Source organism: Lagopus leucura, unplaced genomic scaffold (assembly GCF_019238085.1).
Source record: "Lagopus leucura isolate 7727_CA_CO unplaced genomic scaffold, USGS_WTPT01 Super-Scaffold_1, whole genome shotgun sequence".
Classification (NCBI taxonomy): domain Eukaryota; kingdom Metazoa; phylum Chordata; class Aves; order Galliformes; family Phasianidae; genus Lagopus; species Lagopus leucura.
Window position 1 is genome coordinate 19365831 of NW_024962250.1, and position 18676 is coordinate 19384506.

Consider the following 18676-nt stretch of genomic DNA (forward strand, 5'->3'; position numbering starts at 1 on the left):
GCCTAGCACCTCCAAAATCCTCCATGTAAAACTTGTATGTACATCTCCTATGCTTCCAACACACTGTTGCACAATTTACATAAGATGTAAAAGCAGAAAGTAATTGGCTATTATGGACATTCTCATTTCTGTCACAAAACTGCGACTGAACTTCTGGAGAAGACATTCCTATTGCATGTCCTGTATTCTGCTTAGTCGCTGTAAGTGTACCTAAATGAGAATAAAGTAAAAAATAATGGAAAATTACATTAAGGAATTTATTCGCAAAATTTATAAGCTTAGAAATAGCCAACTTGTTCATTAAAGAACTAACTTTAAGCTAAAAATATTATGACAAATGACATTCCGGCAAATTGCATTCTCAACACTTAAGAGAGGATGCCACACTGAAACATAGTTTAACTAGCATCACTTAGCTACCTACCATCTACATATCTACAGTACATATAGAAATACAGTACATACTTCTACCAAATAAACAGTATTACTCTCTTACGTAACACAAAAAAAAAAATCACAGTTCTAAGCAACTGCAATAACCCCTCCATATGCATATAAGTAGGAACAGATGCAGGAAATGAATGAAAAAGATATTAAGTCATTTTAAAAAAGCATACTCATTTTACCATGATAACACATTTAGTATCTTTATCAATCTATAGCTACAAAAAGACTACTGTAAAAATATTAGATGACCTTCCTTACATTTTACCTAAACTTTTTCAGAAGTAAAATAAATTCTGAAGCTATCTTCCATTTTTACATTCTAATGCATAGAAAACTCCACAGACAGTATTGCTTCCTAACTTCTATGCACTGTTGTTCAGCTTTTATAGAGCAGTGTTTCAGTGCTGTTTTGCTCATTAGTATACTACACAAATGTTAGCCTCTCTCATGAATTCTGCTTTGTTCCATTAAATTAGTAGTGATTTCAATGGGGAATCAAGATATGCTCTTTTTATAGAAGAATACTGGTATTTAACTTACAAAAATTAGGAAAAGGAAATCACAAGCAATCAACCAAAAATGTTCCTACTTTTGGGAAAGTATACTTGCTTTCAAATTTGCGTCCATCATACTGAAAGGCACTGAACGAGTCCGAGTGGCTATCTGAACTGATGAGGTCACTGCTGCCTGCGCTAGCAGGTGATGTCCATTCAGAAGGCACGCCTGGGTCGTCTATAGGGCGCATTTGGTTCTGTTTGTTCAATACATCAGGAAGGTCTTTTGGAACTTCCAGGCTGCCAGGACTGCTTCCTCGCCTTGTCACATTCTAAATATTGAAGATATATGAAGTATTTTACAATCTTGGATGGCTTATTTGCTTATAATAGGAAAAGCAATCTCACATTCACAAATGTCTGTATACAACTTGTTGTACACATGCACCTAAGCCAAAAGTTGTCATCATCCTACAGAGTAAGACTTTCCAAAATCCCAGAAAGCAGGAAGCAAAGAACCCGTGCTGTCACACAATTCAGTAAATTTCAATTTTGCTTTCACAATGGATGTTTTTGCACAAACTTTAAAAGACCTGGATTCAAACCAAAATATGCCCCCGCTTATATTTGGTAAGACTTTGGAAAAAATAGTAAGAAAACACATTACCTCCAACTCATGTCTAAATTGATAAACAAGTCTTGTTAACCTTGGTTTCAGAAGCATGCAGAAAAAAAGATTTCAGGAAATCTGCTCAGTTTTGGTCAATAGGCTATGATGATACAAGCAAAAAATTAACATACACTGCAAGCAAAAGAATTTTCCTAATTCACATATTAATATTCTTATGTGTAAGCCAAAACCTTAGCATTGATTTAAGACAAAAAAAGACAGTGTATAGATGAAACAACACACGTTTGCTCATGTAAACGTACACCGCTCTACTTGAGTCTTTCTTTAAGACTCTTCTCACAGCAGAAAAGGCAGTGAAAAGTACAGCTATCTGCTTCAGTGGGAACTAAGATAAACACTGAGAAGTCTTTTTTATGAAACAGCTTGAATTCTTTATGCATTGAAAATCAAGTGACTGAAGGTGAATTACCTCATGACTAGTCACACTTCACTTCTCCTTTTAACATCCTGCTACAAATTGGCTATTTAACTGATAATTCTGACAACATACAAGGTTTCAGTGTTCAATAGATCAAGCAATCAAAAAATAATAAGTTAGTACTCTATTTTTTTTAAGACAGAATATCCATTTTTGTGTGCTAGACTGCAACTTCAATGGAAGGCAAAGTTTCATAGTGCTTATTCAAACCTACCTTGGGCTGTTTTTTTCCCTACCTGAGGAAAGTATCTATTTTTCATATGTTTATTAATAGTTTTTGAATGTTGACTAATGATCAACATTCCTGCCCATCTATGTGAACATGAACAGTGCTCCCTTTCCTTTTTTTTTTTTTTTTTCTCCTGTGATCAGTTGTGAAGACTCCTGTTTTATTGATGTACATCCTGAAGTTTACATTTAAGGTATCTCAAAACAGCAACAGCATTTTCACCTTGTAACTCAAGATGAAACAAAGTTTGATGAAAATAAATTCAAAGCAACAGAGTAAAAAGCATGCATGTGAACAATCCCTACAGGTCCTGTATTGCCATCTATTAAAGATGATAAATAAATTAATTTTTCCAATCACTTTGAAGAATCTTCTGTTCCTTATTTGCAACAACTATGATATTCATTGACAACTTTTACACACAAGTTTTACTCGACATGTCTAAAATCTTCTTTTCCTTAAAAAAGTATTAATTTAAAAGTACACAGCTTTGAAACAATCTCAATTATTACCCATTCTGTTCATTTTCAATGTTTCTTTGAATATGTTCCCCTTCTTTGACACTTAATTAACCATTAGAACATTTCAGATCAGTTGCTTTGTTTGGCAAGTACTCAAAGGTAACCAGAAATTATTGACTTATAACTGATTGAAATTTTTCACTATGAATCACAGCCACAATGACATTGCTGGAAAAGTATAGGAAAAAATAATACAAAAAGATGGTTTTTCTAACAGAAAGTTATTTAAAAGAAATTTTTTAACACTTCTAAACGAAAGAAGGAAAAAAAAAAGCGGAAAAACATGCAAATGTAGTTTTGTAGTCTGTTGCACTAACAAAAATTGTAGAGAATAGTACCACACTCCTGTACTCCAGTATGGTGCATAAATACAGCAACACACTAAGCACTGCAAATTTACATATAAACATTTGCTTTGAAACTGCACATGTACGACAACCTTTTCAGTCGCAATTAAAACCATTTAATTCAACGAGACTAGTCACCTGACAGTTACTTCTGCTCTGCTTGAAGAATGAAATTCTAGTAGAAATGACATTAAAAATGCATAAAACAACATAAGCCTGTGCTAAAAATGATTTACAGTCAAAGAATATTTTAATGATATTCTGAAGTCTTTCTGATACATAAAATCCAGAGTAAGATGAACATCTTACTAAGTGGTGAGCTGACTTATAAAGTCACTCATAAATGACATGAATATTCACACATACGTGCAGACTTACATATCACAACATAGGAAGTTTAAAGGCTTACCAGTGTACTACCACTGCGGAGTCTCTCAGCTATAAATTCATCCATGAGGTCAGGAACATTTGTATTGCTACTGCCAATATCACTATCAATAGGGTGCAGCTTTTGACTCATGTCCTCTCTATTAGCTAAAAGCAAATGAATAATTGTATATAGTAAAGAACACATCAACACACATTCTAAACAAAAGATAATAAACAAAGAAGCCCTGCTAGTAAAAAGAAATTAAAAATTCAAAATAGCCAAACATGCATTTTAAGACTCTCCCACTTTTTAAGCAGATTCTACTGTAGGAATTAGTAAAACCACTTCTTCCCACTAAGCAGGTGTTAGTCAATTTCCAGTAAAACCTTTAAGAGCAAGAAAGCTTATAGGTAAGCACTACTTAAAGTTGTTAATGCTTGCTTTAAGGATACAGAACGTATTTTTCCTCCATATCACAAAAAAATAAGTAATAAATCCTAAAAATTTTATACAAGTCCTACAGGTACTCCTCCTCCATTGCACTCTTAATGAAGAGCAATGTAGTAGGAAAAGCACAGTAGACTGCAACGTAAAATAATGACAAATGCCAATGTGGCACAGTATACATTTAGTATAAATAGTGCAAATAAAAAATGTTATGTAATAAAATAACATGCTACTACTTGGAATGAAAATTCCATCTCTAGATGGTCAATGGTGATGAACAATTAATGAAGTTCACTCAATTATCAATTTGTATTTTTGATAGAATTGTACTTTCTGTATCTGACTGTGGCTGCTACACCTAACTGTATGATCCTTTAAAGCTTTCAGGTTACCTCAGTTCATTTTTCCTCTGCAATAATTTTTCCCTCAGTGTCCTCTCTCATGGGACCACAACAGGGTTTTCATTTATCCTAATATTGAAGCTCTGCTAGATTTTACGGATTTCAAATAATTTTTTTTTCTAGACACCATTTTCAGAAGTTCAGATTCTGCATAGAAGCAGAAAACTTTTTTGAGGAACGTGACAATCACATCACTGCCCACTTGTCATGGTGCTACGCTTTCACAGACTGCCCTCAGGTGGCATTAACATCTCAATGCAGGATGCATTACAGAATCTGCTGTTAATCATGCCAGTGTAATAAGGTGAAAAAAGAAAACCTACATTACTGCTGAAAGTTAATTTATTGTTCATTTAAGGTTATTTATGATTTGAACTAAGCCAATGGATATCAGAGCGACAGCCTTCTTTTTGATCAATCCACGGAGGTCTCATAGTAAGCAGGAGGATGATCAAGAGACCTTCATGAACATACATGTTGCCAAGATGCAACTGTATCAATTTTGATGAGTGCATACAGAAAGGCCTACAGCACAATTCAAAAAAGATTCACACAAAACCTTAAGACTACTCACAGAGAACTGTGATAACAAAATCATTTCAGTAACAGCTTTCTGTTCCAAACTACTTTTAAAAAGATATCTAAACTGACCTCCAAATGTAAATTTGAGGGGCCTTTTTGTTTTGGAGGAGGATAAGGCGGAGCGGGAGAGGAGGAGGAAGAAAATACACTAAATGAACCAGAAATAAAATTAATTGAACCTAGCTGGTAGATAGCCAGGTCATTGTGACAAACAAACTAGTTGGAGCAGAACAGTACATTCTGATATAATGTGCACATGCCAGTCATTCAGTAGGCTGAATTTTGAGGCTCCATATGGCAGATGAAAATTCAAATTTTTCAAGGCTTAGTATTTATTAGGTCATTTACTGTCTCTTCCTCTTCCCTAACCTGATGGTCTTCAGCAGCAAAGAGGTTCAACCAAATATACTTCAAAGGAAAATTAGTAATTTAAAGTATGTAAAAGTAACTTAGGCTGTGAGAAAAATCAGCTGGCTATAGGCGCATGCACAACCAAACAGGAAAAGCAGTGATCATCCCAAAGCCTTTTGATTGCTTATCAGAGCTTGCTTCAGTTGCATTAAGCCAAACTGGTGCTGCCTTTCTCCTTTTGCACTCTGCACACTGTCAGTGCTCACCTGCAGCTCTCCTTCCAAAATAGCCCATTACATGACTGTACAGATCCCTCAGTGGAGCCTCTGCTGGCATTCTGTTCTGCCTCTGTGGGGAAACATTTGCCTTCGGCTTCGAAAGAGCATGTACAACAGTTTTATAAACACCACCCAGGGAGCCCTGCTGTTGCGCTGACTCCTGACCTGATGATCTAAATGCACTACGATTATGGAACTGATTAACTGCAATAGCTTCCTTTTGCAGCATGGCTGTTTGAGTTTCTGTAATTTCCTTACTTTGCTTGCTACTAAGTGAAGCAGCATTGATTGCATCTAGAGGTCTATATATTCCAGGTCTAACCAGCTCCATGGCAGCTGACGAGCTGCCGCTTGTACTGCTACTGCTGTTGCTGCTACCACTACCACTACCACTGAAGCCACTAAGTTTACGAAGTCTTGCTTTCCATGCGGCCTCTTTGTTCTCAAGAGGATTGTAAAACTGAACTGATTCTGTAGATGGTCTAAAAGTTACATGAACGCTATTTCTTTTTTTAGCCGTTATTTTCATGATTTTGGCCCTATGAGTTACTGTTTCAGATATACTTCTTTTAGTTGGTGACAGCTTGCTTGTACCTGTGATGTGAGGCATTTGAGGGTTAACTTGTGCTTTAGGAAGAATTTTCTTTGCATGCATAACACGTGAGTTGGTTATTTTGTCGTTAAACTGAGCACATTTATGCTTTTCAGCTAATGCTGCTTCCACGGCTGAATCTACATCAGCTTCAGTGGCTGCTTGTCTGTACAGATATCTTTTTCCTTCTTTGATGCTAGGACTACTTGGCCCATGATCAAACAGACTTTCACACTGTTTATCAATATTTAACTGTCTGACTTTATCGAGTGCTTCATTTCTTGCAAAAATGTCTATTTGAGCAGGTGCAATATTACTTATAAAGCCACTTTGGTTTTGTTCTAGGTGCAGCTCTGGGTTATCAGGTCTTTCTGTAACAGTGACGCTATTCGTGCATTGACCAGTCTGATCACTATTTTCTAATCCATCCAGTGGTAATCTATCATTCCTATTTACTGATGTATCACCTTCATGAGCAGAAGCCTCACATTCATCTATCTCAAAGTTACCGCAAAGTTCTTCTTTTTCTTTAAGATATTCTCTCAGAGAGGAAAGAAGATCATCTTCACCTTCAAGGTCAACATACTGGTTTTGTTCAAAGGTTGTGTTTGCAAATTCTACTGGCCCTATTAAATGACAAAGATGGTCATAAATACTATCCCCAACTTCCAAGGAGGACTCTCTGCTATTTGAATCGGTAATATGGCTTTCAGTGGATCTACGCATTGAAGAGGTCTCAGTGGAACTTTGTAAACTTGGAGCATGATGGGATGAACTTTCAATGACAGGAACTGCACCTTTGGCTCGTTCAACTGCGAATGGTTCCAGGATGTCAGAGGTGCTGCTGCTTCGTGGCAGTGGTTGTTCCTCATTTAATGCACCAAAAACTTCACTTGGAGCATCCTCACTCTGTGAAAAATGTCTGACTCGAGGTGGACGTGGAAGAATTTGAGCATCATCAATGTCTGTAGGAAAAAAGTGTATGTAATACAAACCAGAATTTACATAGAAAAATAGAATTTATTTACTGCTACATTCTAATCATGTGAGTGAAAAAGCCAGGAAAGTCCAGAGCCTTGTTTAATTATGTACAATGAAAATACTTTTTCAGTACTAGAGTGTTAAAAACAAACACACAATATCCAGCACAAAATGCAATATAAATGAGTTAGACCATCAGAACACAGTTTTAAATGTTAACATGCATGAGAACAGTGAGACCATGGAACATTTGGAAATACAGTTAAAGCTAGGGCTGTGCCAATAAGTTCAATAATTCAAGCAATATTATTCCAACTACCGTGAAGAAATGTTTACCTGTAATATAAATTAGCTTAACAGTATGACTCTTCATAGAATTTACATCTTCAGAAAAATACACAACTCCAAAGAAAACATGTAAGTTTTCTGGCAAATTAGTATTGTCTACTAAAGAGATAAACTATTACTTTTTTCATAACTTGTGTGGACATACATAAATTACTGAAATATAAGAAACAATAGTAATGTAAAGTTATAAATATTATGGCAAACATAACGTGGTGTATACCTGAAGACTCAGGTGTTTTTGGTTGTTTTTTTTTTTGTTTTCTTTGTTTGTTTGTTTTAAGTTTTTAAATGACAGAGAAGAGCCGGAGAAGATGACCATAAATAAAGGATATATATATATTTATAACACATCTTTTTTCCCTAGAAGGATGTTTTGTGAAATGTCTCATGTTGAAATTGCAAAACTAAATGCTGAATGGAAGCTAACCTCCCCATCATCTTTCAATTTTACCCAAGGAACTCATAAGAATTATCAAATTAAGAATTTGATAATAAAGATATCGAACAAATCCTGAAGCCACACAACAATTAACATTGAAGTAAAATCACTTTTACTTACAACGAGACAAGAACATTTGTTATGACCATTTAAATTAGTAACTCCTTGTCTCTACTAAGGCTGCTAATACTTCACCATCAGTTTAAGTCATAGTTAACTGCAATGAAAGCCACAGTTTCAACATAGGTTGCTGAGGAGATGTACAGAAATACATTCAGCTCACTTAATGTCATCTACCAAAATAAAGAACTTTCACATTCCCTCATCAAATTTCTTGATAAATAGGAATACTATATACTATATAATCAACAATACAGACAAGGATAAGTGTCTCTTCAAAAAATTGCATGAATTCAATGCTTTTTATGGGATAGGAACTTGAAATGTAAGGTAAAAACAGCTTAGTTTTCCACTGGCTTCATTTTCATATAATCATTTATTCTCCAGATTTATTTTTAAGACCTATCACTAGTTCTAGATCTGCTTTTAAAAAAAGGAATAACAATAAAAAGCTTAAATGAACAACAACACTTACTTGCCACAATAAACAGACTTACCTTGTTATTCTGTCTAGAGGGTTAATCTTCAGCACTCAGTGGTACTTAAATTTACTGCATTTACTTAAATTCACCATATCACACAATTTAAGCCCCTTCCCCTCCTTCAAATCTGATGTGTTATTGTCAAAACAAAGAAATTATGTTGAATTGATTTTATAATATTTCAGATGATTACTTCATAGACGTCAACATGTATTTCAACATTATGATAATCCGAAGTCGCCTTAAATGGCCATTTTGAAGTGCTCACACTTTTCTGAGAAAGTCAGAGCTGAAGCTGAATTTTGTCATAATTTCCTTCTGAGCAAAGCACATAACCCGGAGGAATCAGATATATTTGCACTTAACGTATGTGTTGAAACAAGATGAAAAGTTCAATTTTTCAAAGAAACTCCAATTTGAAAATCAAGTTTGACCTGATTCAAAGTTTACTGAACAGTATAGCAGCTATTAGACAAGAGATAGAAGTCTATGGTGAAAAAGAGAGTAGACATACAAGCTCTTTCAGAAAACAAACATGAACTGAAAATAGCTGTATAGCGCATAATTTATTAACCCTTTCCTTTCTCTTCAGCTTTTATCAACAGCAAATTTTTCAACAGTGTTCCTATTCAGTTTATTACTGACTATACAGACTAGCACCCTCTGACATGAAGGGTGTCACTCTTTAGCTTGAATTAATATTTCAGATTCTTTAACTGATTTAGGCATGGATTATTAGCACGGATTATTCTTAAATAGTTTCTGTGTAGCTTGAAGAAATAGGTTTTAACGAAAGCAGCACCTGAGATCACAGGATGCATCTAAAACTTGTATAATAATACTATTGATGAAATTAATATGATAAAGTGATCTCATCCTGAGCCTCAATATGCATCTTTCATGTTTCATAAACTCCACTTTAGTCAGCCTAAGGATTGCATACTAGGCAAGCATGCAGTGTTTATGATTTTCTAGGATGTTAAAAATTACTGGATGGAGAACTCTAAAAGCACGCCAAGCAGCTCCACACATTGAAATAAATTCAGCTAGATTTATTTCAACATTGATCCAGTATTACTTAATAGGCACTCATGTATGTGTGAATAGCACATACAAGTACACAAAGATTTTCATATAAACATGTAGTGCTTGTGCCAGTAGAAAATTCATTTTTGTAAAACAGAAGAAATTAAGGAAATACATAGTTATTGTAGTATCAGCACTGAAAATATAGATAATGTTTTAAAATCCAAATTAACAGCCTCCTTGGAAATCAGAGCTCACACCTGCACACTAGTTGCAGTCAAAATGGGACTCTAACTATTCCTAGAGTTTTTACCAAACACATTACAATTGTTGCTGCAGAGGAGTGTATCTTTAACAGTGCACATATCTGGAAGAAATACTATCTGCTTCCTAATAAGCTGGAGTAAGGAAGAAACTGAAATTGGCAGTTCCAGCTAATCTCAATTGATTGCAACTTTCCTTACACCAATCTATTCTCCTATTTTTCTGCTTGAAGACGGAAAGAAAAAGCAGCTTTTCAGCATTAGGTGGGAGACATGTATGCTAAAATACATGCACATTCTGGCAGTACACAATAAAGTATAATTTTCAACGTACAGATCGTGATACTTCTTTGGGTAATAGAGGCAGGTGAGAAGTGGAAAAAAAAATAGAACATATCTTATTTACAAAAATGTACTAAGTCCTATTTGTATGCAGCCTTCCCAATGCAATTTTGCTTTTTTATACATTGAGACAAAGGCATAACATAACAGTCAGCCTTACACTTTACTGATTTTACTGATTACCCAATAGCTGGAGTACAAGAAAAAAAAAAAAAGACAATATTATCTGTAACATTTCATACAAGCTAATCCTAACTGTCTTTATCTATTTGCTGAAAGAAAATTATCCAAAGAAAACTACTGTGAAGAATTCTAGCTAATCATCCTGTGTGGCCAAATACAACATTACAGAAAATTATAAATCTGTAAAGACAGATGATTTGGAAAACCAAACCAAATCACAGCACCTCAGAATCCAATACTGTGTATATACACATAATATTTTTATATATTAATAAAATCAGGCATTCTGTAAAGCTTATTAAATGATACCATATACTTCATACGATTTTTTTTTTCATGGGAACTAAATTACATCATTATCATGGCTGGCCACACAACATCCAGAACTGAAATCAAGAATTTAAGAAGAAAGATGTAAATGGCAAGTCAAACTAAAACTTCCTCCTTTTCCTCCCTTACTAATGACAAAATCTTTAGATTAGCTGTACTCTCTGGTAGACAGAAGTTGTATTACTGCTTACCAAACAATTATAAAAGCAAGATATTCCTCTTGTTTTATTTTTTATGATAGTAAACATTGGCACAGCACTAACTTCTAACAGTTCCAGAATGAATTGGAAAATAGCATGATATTTTACATAACTCCAAATATTCATTCTTAATCTCTTCCCCTCTCCCCCCATCCCCCAAGTATTTTTACTTTCAAAAAAATTAACTATTTTGCAGAATTTGAAAGCAGAAGGTTTAAAAAAGTGATAAAGGGGGTGCAGAAATTAGCAGAGGTGGCACTACCTGAAAGCTCATCAGAAAGGGGAGTGAGAACAATATCAGGCAAGAAGGGTTTGGAAGTATGGATCAGAACAGGAGCACTTTTAGCACTGCGTATATAGGCCGATGGCAGAGCACATTCACCAATGGATCGGCTTCTCATGGCTTTAAAAAGGAAAAGAAAGAAGTGGGGAAGGAAAAAAGAAGAGTGACTATAATGAAAGGCTTGTGTCACAGAAAAAGCAGCAACAGAGAAAACAAAGATAAAAAGGAAGAAAATTTAAAAATTAAAACATTTCAGCACGGCAGATATTGGCAGAGCTGTAAGAAAGAAAAAAATCAGTGGACACATAAGACATTTTGAGTTTTTAATTTTTATGTAAAGCAGTAACAATGCCTTTATTATGACTATTACAGAGATTTTGCATTCGAAAACCAAAAAACTAATTAACAGTTTTTTCCTACTGCATCAAGGGTTGAAAAATCAAAGTTAAATCCACTCCACAAGCACTCAGAAATTTAGATTTTTTAAAAGAAAAACAACTTACTCTACATTTATATTTTTCTACTTTCCTTTGGATTACTCAAGACAAGTACATCTAAATTTTACCTGAACCATAGTCTTTAATTCAAGATTCTCAGAAAGAGATTCAAAAATGCGAAAAGAAAATAAGCAACTGTATGTGGAGAAACTTCCAATACAATACAGCATGTTTGTACATTAAAAATTAAGATATTGAAATGAAATTGTTTGTCAACATAAAGTGTTGACAGTGTTGAAGTGTTGACATAAAGTGTTCTTATTTTTCTAGATCTCGAATAAATCTTGCTAACTAATCCTAATTAACCGTTTTTGTATCTGCCCTTCTGCCAACAGTCCCTATAGAAAGAAAAATAAGAATTGTAGTAATAGGATCAAGATTATACGTATAGCTTTTCCAATAGATCTGAAGTGTAAATTTATTACACTTGTTTTCATTTGTCAGAGTAAGATATCGCAAGAACTGATACTGCATTCAATCTCAAAGTATAGCAAAAGTTCTTCAGAAAGTAATATTAATAGTTTCAAGCAGTTTCCTTTTCACATAGTTGCAAATTTGAGAACTTATGCTAAAGTTGTTGTTGATTAGCTTATTTTAAGGAAAATTCAGTGCATCTTAAACACTGTCAGCACAGTATTTAGGTAGTCTTTGAACTTTTCTTTGCTTAATTTCAAAACAATATGGAATATACCCTCTGAAATTTCAGTGTTTCTGATCTGTACGGAAATCATAAGAACAGAATGGAGTACAGAAAAACTTGAGCACATCACACTTATAAATCAGGTTAGAGAACTTCCCTAACACAGCAACAAGAAGATAACTTGAGCAGGCCAACATATATGGAGCAGAAAACACATTTGACAAATGCAGCAACCTTAAGCAGAATCTTAACATCAGTTTGGAAAAAAAAAATCAGAAAGATGAATGTTTTAAGAATGAAGCCATTCACATAAGCTCATAAGACAGAAAGCAACTTTCTTTAAAAAAAAAATAACTACCTCTACAGTTGTACCTTCTCTTTAAGAGATACAGCATTAAAACTCAGAATACAGCAATAGTTAGCTGTATTCATCATTATGCATTTTTAAATGAATCTAGGAAAGGGAAAAAAATATCAAGTTACTTAGAAAACAGACCAAACTTTTGAGATTGGATGTTGAATGCAAATCATTAAAAGAAGTGTTCCCTATAATTTGACTGAATCTTTCCCACCATTTTATGTTGATTCTAGTAAGAGGGGACAGGGCTTCTCATTGACTGTTTGGAAGAAGGAAATTTTAGAGATACTTGAAAGGAAAATTATTCTGAGATGCTGTACAATGTGATCTCCCTGAATATTTATTTTAAATAAGATGTGTCGTATCAATTAATTAGCTGAGTAGAAGCAGATTTGAGACCAGAATGTGAACTAGGTATTTTTTGCTTTAAAACCTTCCACTATTGTCTACAGAAAAAAAGCAGAGGAATGGAATCCTAAATTCTTTCTGTCCTGATATTTTTATTGGACTACAATCTGCTGCCTATACTACAAATTCCATACCTCGGCCTAAAAAGATTTTTCAACCCATATGCATATCACATTTAAAGGCCCTTTACTAAAAATTACTTTACATAAGTTCAGGCTAAAAATGTACACACTGCATATCAGAAAAGCTGTGATTTTTGTTTGAGTACACCACATACACACAAACTTGGTGCAGCCATAGATGTGCGCTGGCATGAGGATGGCTCGAAAAATAAAGGTTTGCAGACGTACACAAAACGTGTACAACAAAAAACAGATGAAAAAGAAACCCCAGCTTTTTCTTACCATAAAATATTCAACATGCACATCTCCCCTACTCAGATAGCAAGAGTATATTACTCACAATCACAGGAAATATACTATATGTCAGTTAACATGCAACACATCCAAGATCTGTCTTAGTTCCAGGTTTTGCTTGTGGCATTACTACTAAATTGAAGGAGACAATCTGACCAGCAAAGTGCTATACAGAAAATTTCACTTACTGTCACTATCAGCCAGTTTTTTTAATATGCACCCCTGTTTTAACTGGTACAAGCTAGGAAGCACCTTAACAGGACTCTTAGCAGACCTGAGACAATAAGAAAGGCATATGCTTTTGTAGTATATGCTTCATCAACAGCTTACAACCTGAAGAGTTTGGGACTCTAGAGATGGCAACTTTGTCAGGGCTTTTAATCTTTTAAAATTATCCTACCAATACTGAGATGCTTGTCCACAAGTGGTGTACTACAAAATAAATAGATCTGAAATTTTAACTAGTTATAACAGTACAGACTTGGCTTATTAATATCAAATATGTAAGTAGACAAGGAACCAAATGCAGGAAGCTAAAGTACAGTGAAACTAAAATTAGATTAGTTTGCTACTTATGAGGTCAGCACATAGCTTGATTAGATAAACTCAATGATTTTAGGGCTAACATCATATGAATAGTCATCTTTCAAATAGAAGCAAAACAAAACCTTTATAAAACTGATCAAGTGGCATAACCTTCTTACAGAACATGTGAAATAACAATATGAGAGGGAAAAATTTCAGCAAGAGCTTTACCTTGTTAAGACAATTAAGACTTAAAGAGAAAAACACTGCAACAGTCAATCACAGACTATTTACAGAGAAGCAGAAATTACATTTTAAGTATTTGTGATCTGTAAGGAAAACTGCTGAGTCAAGCTAGAGCTGTCAGTATGAAATAAAGGAAAAGCTGTGTAGCATTTGAATACAGGAAATACACATTTTTGGAGTAGTGTTTACAACTAATCAGCTCTGCCACCCAAATAGAAGACTTCAGAAGCTACCAGTAAACAAAATGTAAAAATGGAGTAAGAAAATTTCTTTAGATGTTCAAATAGAAACGTTGGCAAAATAATCTGTGATTAAAAAAACCAAAAAACATCTTTTCTTTGTGACAAAATAACATTAATTTCTGAAAAGCGAACATAACTGAATGTATATTCAACTATTAATATGCATTCCTGCTTCCTAAATTGTCAGATTGTACCTGCTCCCAAGAGGTATCAGTGAAGAAAAACGCATCATGACTGAAGTAACTACTATTACAGAGATAATGAAAAAGCATAAGATAGTCCTTTAAATGTTATTTTAAATGAAAAAGCGAAGAGAGTATAACCTTCTTTCACATAATGGATAGCACTGAGATCCGCAAGATGAAATAAGAGAACAAAGAAATTAGAAGTCCAGTTCAATAAGACATTACGCTCAAATCATACAGATGTAAATGAGTCTTCTTTTGAGTGATCCACCTAGAGCACTGTCTAGCATCACTCATTTCTAACTAAAGAGTATCTGCAAGTAATGAAATTGTGAAGTAAGTCACTTCAGAAACAGCAAACTGCACACATTTGCACCAATCTATCATTAACACAAGATTCTGGGTACAGTAAAAGAAAACAGGTTTTATGAACAATGCAGATACGTATGTATTTCTTACAGTTTTTTTTCCCGCAGTTGGAAAATATTCAACCTATTTTGTGCACTATTTAGGAAAACACAGACTTAAAGAGCCACCTATCCATAGCAATGCTCAAACCATTCCAGCTTTTCCAGCATTTCTTTTTCACACACTTACAACTGTATTATTTTTCTAATGTAGGCTAAGCATGCAATCAACTTATTCAAAATTAAGCCATATCTGCATTACTTTCATTTACAGTAACTGCAATTGTAGTAACAACAAGCTATTCAGCTGCCCTCAAAACATGCAAGACTGCACAATTGACACTTACATCTTCAACTAGTTATTTAAGAAAGTATACTTCTCTGGAAAAAAATTAACCGTGTAGCTACAAAGTCAATTATTAATTCCTTTTCCCTTTTCAAATGTCACTTATATCAGCACTTACAGATACATACCAACAGTTTTCTGCCGCACTATGCTTCTTGCCTTTTCAGTTCCTGGAGATCCAGTGGTTGTAGCACTCCGTTGTCTCATTGGCGCCTGTCCAGGCTGATCACGGCTCCAGCCTCTAGAAAAGGACTTATCCACTGAAGACTTGGGGAATTCATGCCCAACTCCTACAAAAACAGAATTGCAAATTTATACACTTCTATGCTGGCATCACCAGAGTTGTGCTCTTTCAGACAGATTTAAAGTTGGATAGAATAAATTACTGGAGCTAGCATAATGTTAAAAGCTAAATAGCAAATTACTATTTATAAGTATCTCTAAGCCCACTCAGCATTAACTGAGGGATCCTGCAACTGTTTTAGAAGCACTGGTGCTATTATGCTATTGTGATTTTCTTTTCTGATCAAACGAGTCCAAAATCACAGAAAAAGTGGTTTTGAAAAGACTGTAGGCAAGATGTGTAATTATAGAATTTTTTCATTCAACATTTGCTGTTTCTATTAGACAAAACACGCAAAATCATACATTACATACCATTAACACTCTAATTGCTTGTCAAATCATAACTGTGACTTGAGGAACATGAAATAAAGATTATAAAATATTTTAACACCAAAAAAGTAACTAAGTAAAACAGATGGTGGACTCAAAGAACATAAGTCTTCAAAAATTCACACACAAAAAGAAAACAGTGTAAGAAGATTAAGAAAAGATGTAACAAAATCAGAATTGAGATTATATCAATTAAATACAGCTCATAAGCGGAGCCTTGCAAAAACCGTAAAGAAAAAAAAAAAATCCCAGTCAACTGAACAAACATTTGCAGTGTATTTCCTTACCCACACTGAACTGACACAAATTGTGATCACAATTAAATCGTTAAAGGGCATCTCCTTGGAAGTTGTGTCTTCATAATGCACATTTGTAATTATTAACAAATGAGCAGGTCCAAACAAATTGGGCATAATATTTAAGTGATTAATTATTTCCCAAATCTACTAGAGCTAGTTCTGCAACCCACAGTTAACAATGGAAGCTTTCTCTGGAATTTTGCTACTGAAAGTTAGCATAAACTCTTCTCAAGTGGCTCCATATGGGTGATGCAGACAGTTCAAAATATTTTTAAAAACTATATTCAAAATAGCAATACACATTCCTATCCAACATCATACTTGTTTTTTAAACTGTCTTACAGACAAAAGAAAAAAATCTATACAGTACAGGCAAACAAAAATTTATGGTCTGGAACAAACTCTCAAGGTCAACTGAAGCAAAAAGTAAGTTTGTTCAGCTGTCATGTAGCAGAAGAATAAAATGAAAGTGTGAAATGTCTGTGCCCAAGATGAGGAATGAGACGTGAAATGTCTTTACTACAAACAGCTTATAGCAACATTCTCTTTAAAATAGGGCACTGATTATTTCTCACTCAGTAAGTAAGTAGTGAGTACCTTCCCTCGGGTTTGAATGAAGAACCACATCAATCAGAATACAGAGAGATTAAAAAGTAGATTAAAACCATACTTTTTCTTCATCCTTATTACTCATCTTACATGTAATTCTGCCTCTTGCTATTAGATCTCAAAGCTCTTTTTAAAGAAGATCAGTATTCCCCTTGTTTTACAGATGACTAAAGCAAGGCAGAAACCATTTCTCATGGTGACATGCAGATATTCAGTTTCTAATCTGGGAATAGAAGCCAGGTTTTGCCGATGTCAATTCAGCACTCTATGCAAAAGGACAGATTTCCTGTCTCAACAGTACCAATATCAGTAAGTAGCTACCTCTCTCCCTATGTTTTGTCCCACATGTTTTTTTTCTACATCATAGAGGAATCAGCTTAAAAATTGATACCATTAATATGGCACTAGCATACTTTCACCTCAACAGTCAGTCATTTCGGCAAAACCAATCTTCACCATGATTTTGCAGTGAGTTACTGCTCCAAAACCACATTCATCTAACATTTCACCTTTATTCAACATTTGGAAGATTTCAGGATCAATGTTCCAGTTATGCTTGCAATAGCTACTTTCTACCCACTTAATTGTCACCAGACATGTAATCTTCACTAATTTCAAGGCATTACAATTGCGGACTCAGCTATTTAATTGCTTTGATAACAGTAGAAAGGTATAACCCATGGCAGCATAAAATTTTTTGTTTAATTCTACACACCTTCAATAATTAAATTCTTATGAGCCTATTTGCTGGACTGCACATCTGTGGTAGCATTTTGTGCTGGTTACAAAAAGCAGCTTTATCTTATAGAAACTAGGTTATTTTAGGTGATAGAGAGGCCTAACTGTATCCTGAAAACACTGGACTAGAGTTCTGATGATCTAACACCTCATTAGTTCTGCTCAGATTCTTATGATGCCCATACAGTGTTGTCTTACCTTTGCCTTTGTGTTTTTTCTGTTTCTGCTCACTTAACTTATCCAATGGCAGGTCACTGAGGTCCAGACTGTACAGGTTTCTGGCTAACACTTTAGTTAGGGTCTCCATTGTCAGTGACCACTCAGTGGCCAGCTCTTCCCAGTATGTCAGTGATGACATGACAGACAGTAAGTCATCCCAAAGTTCTCGAGAGATGTACACATTTAGATTTGCTTTGATCCAAGCTACTATAAGAGTCTAAGAGTAAAATGAGAAATGTTGACTTATTAACAAAAGATGACAATAATCAAACATTACTGCTTAAAAAGAAGTATCTAACTGCCATTATTTCTGTGTTCATTTCCTCACCATTACTTACAGACTTTTCATGAATAATCAATTAACATGTGCTTTTGATTTAAATACAGGAGCAACTGGTTTAACTTCTGTAAGATCTTACCATATTTTACAAGTTTTGACAGACAGTTTAAAGACTATTCTCAATTAGTTCTCATCACAGTTGTAACTCTACTGTCTTTTTCCCCTTCTAAAGAATCTGAGGACATTATAGATTTATAGAGAAGGCATCATAACAACAGTTTGCAAATATGAAGTTTGAAATCATCTATTACAGCTTATAGAAAGGAATACAAAAATCAGTTCAATAGGCATAGATAGCACAGAAGACTTTGTGCTGACCTGAGCTAAAATTTTAGTCTGCAACAGAATTGGAATAAAATTA

General features: G+C 34.5%; 1 protein-coding gene across 15 annotated transcripts in view; it reads right to left on the reverse strand.

Moving 5' to 3' along the window:
• The window catches only part of RALGAPA1 (Ral GTPase activating protein catalytic subunit alpha 1), a 113681-nt gene that overhangs the window by 65536 nt on the left and 29469 nt on the right, over positions 1-18676 (reverse strand). For 6 of the 15 annotated variants that reach the window (XR_006181636.1, XM_042887114.1, XM_042887196.1 and 3 more), the window contains exons 15-21: positions 17955-18192; positions 15564-15725; positions 11145-11285; positions 5565-7133; positions 3557-3681; positions 1057-1273; positions 10-210 (exon numbers count right to left, since the gene is read on the reverse strand). Coding sequence is in view for 14 of the 15 variants with exons in the window: in XM_042887114.1 (XP_042743048.1) it covers positions 10-210; positions 1057-1273; positions 3557-3681; positions 5565-7133; positions 11145-11285; positions 15564-15725; positions 17955-18192 (2653 nt within the window). In the remaining variant the exon portion in view is untranslated. The remainder of the gene's footprint in view (positions 1-9; positions 211-1056; positions 1274-3556; positions 3682-5564; positions 7134-11144; positions 11286-15563; positions 15726-17954; positions 18193-18676) is intronic. The other 9 variants (XM_042888144.1, XM_042887982.1, XM_042887897.1 and 6 more) reach the window with 6 other exon arrangements.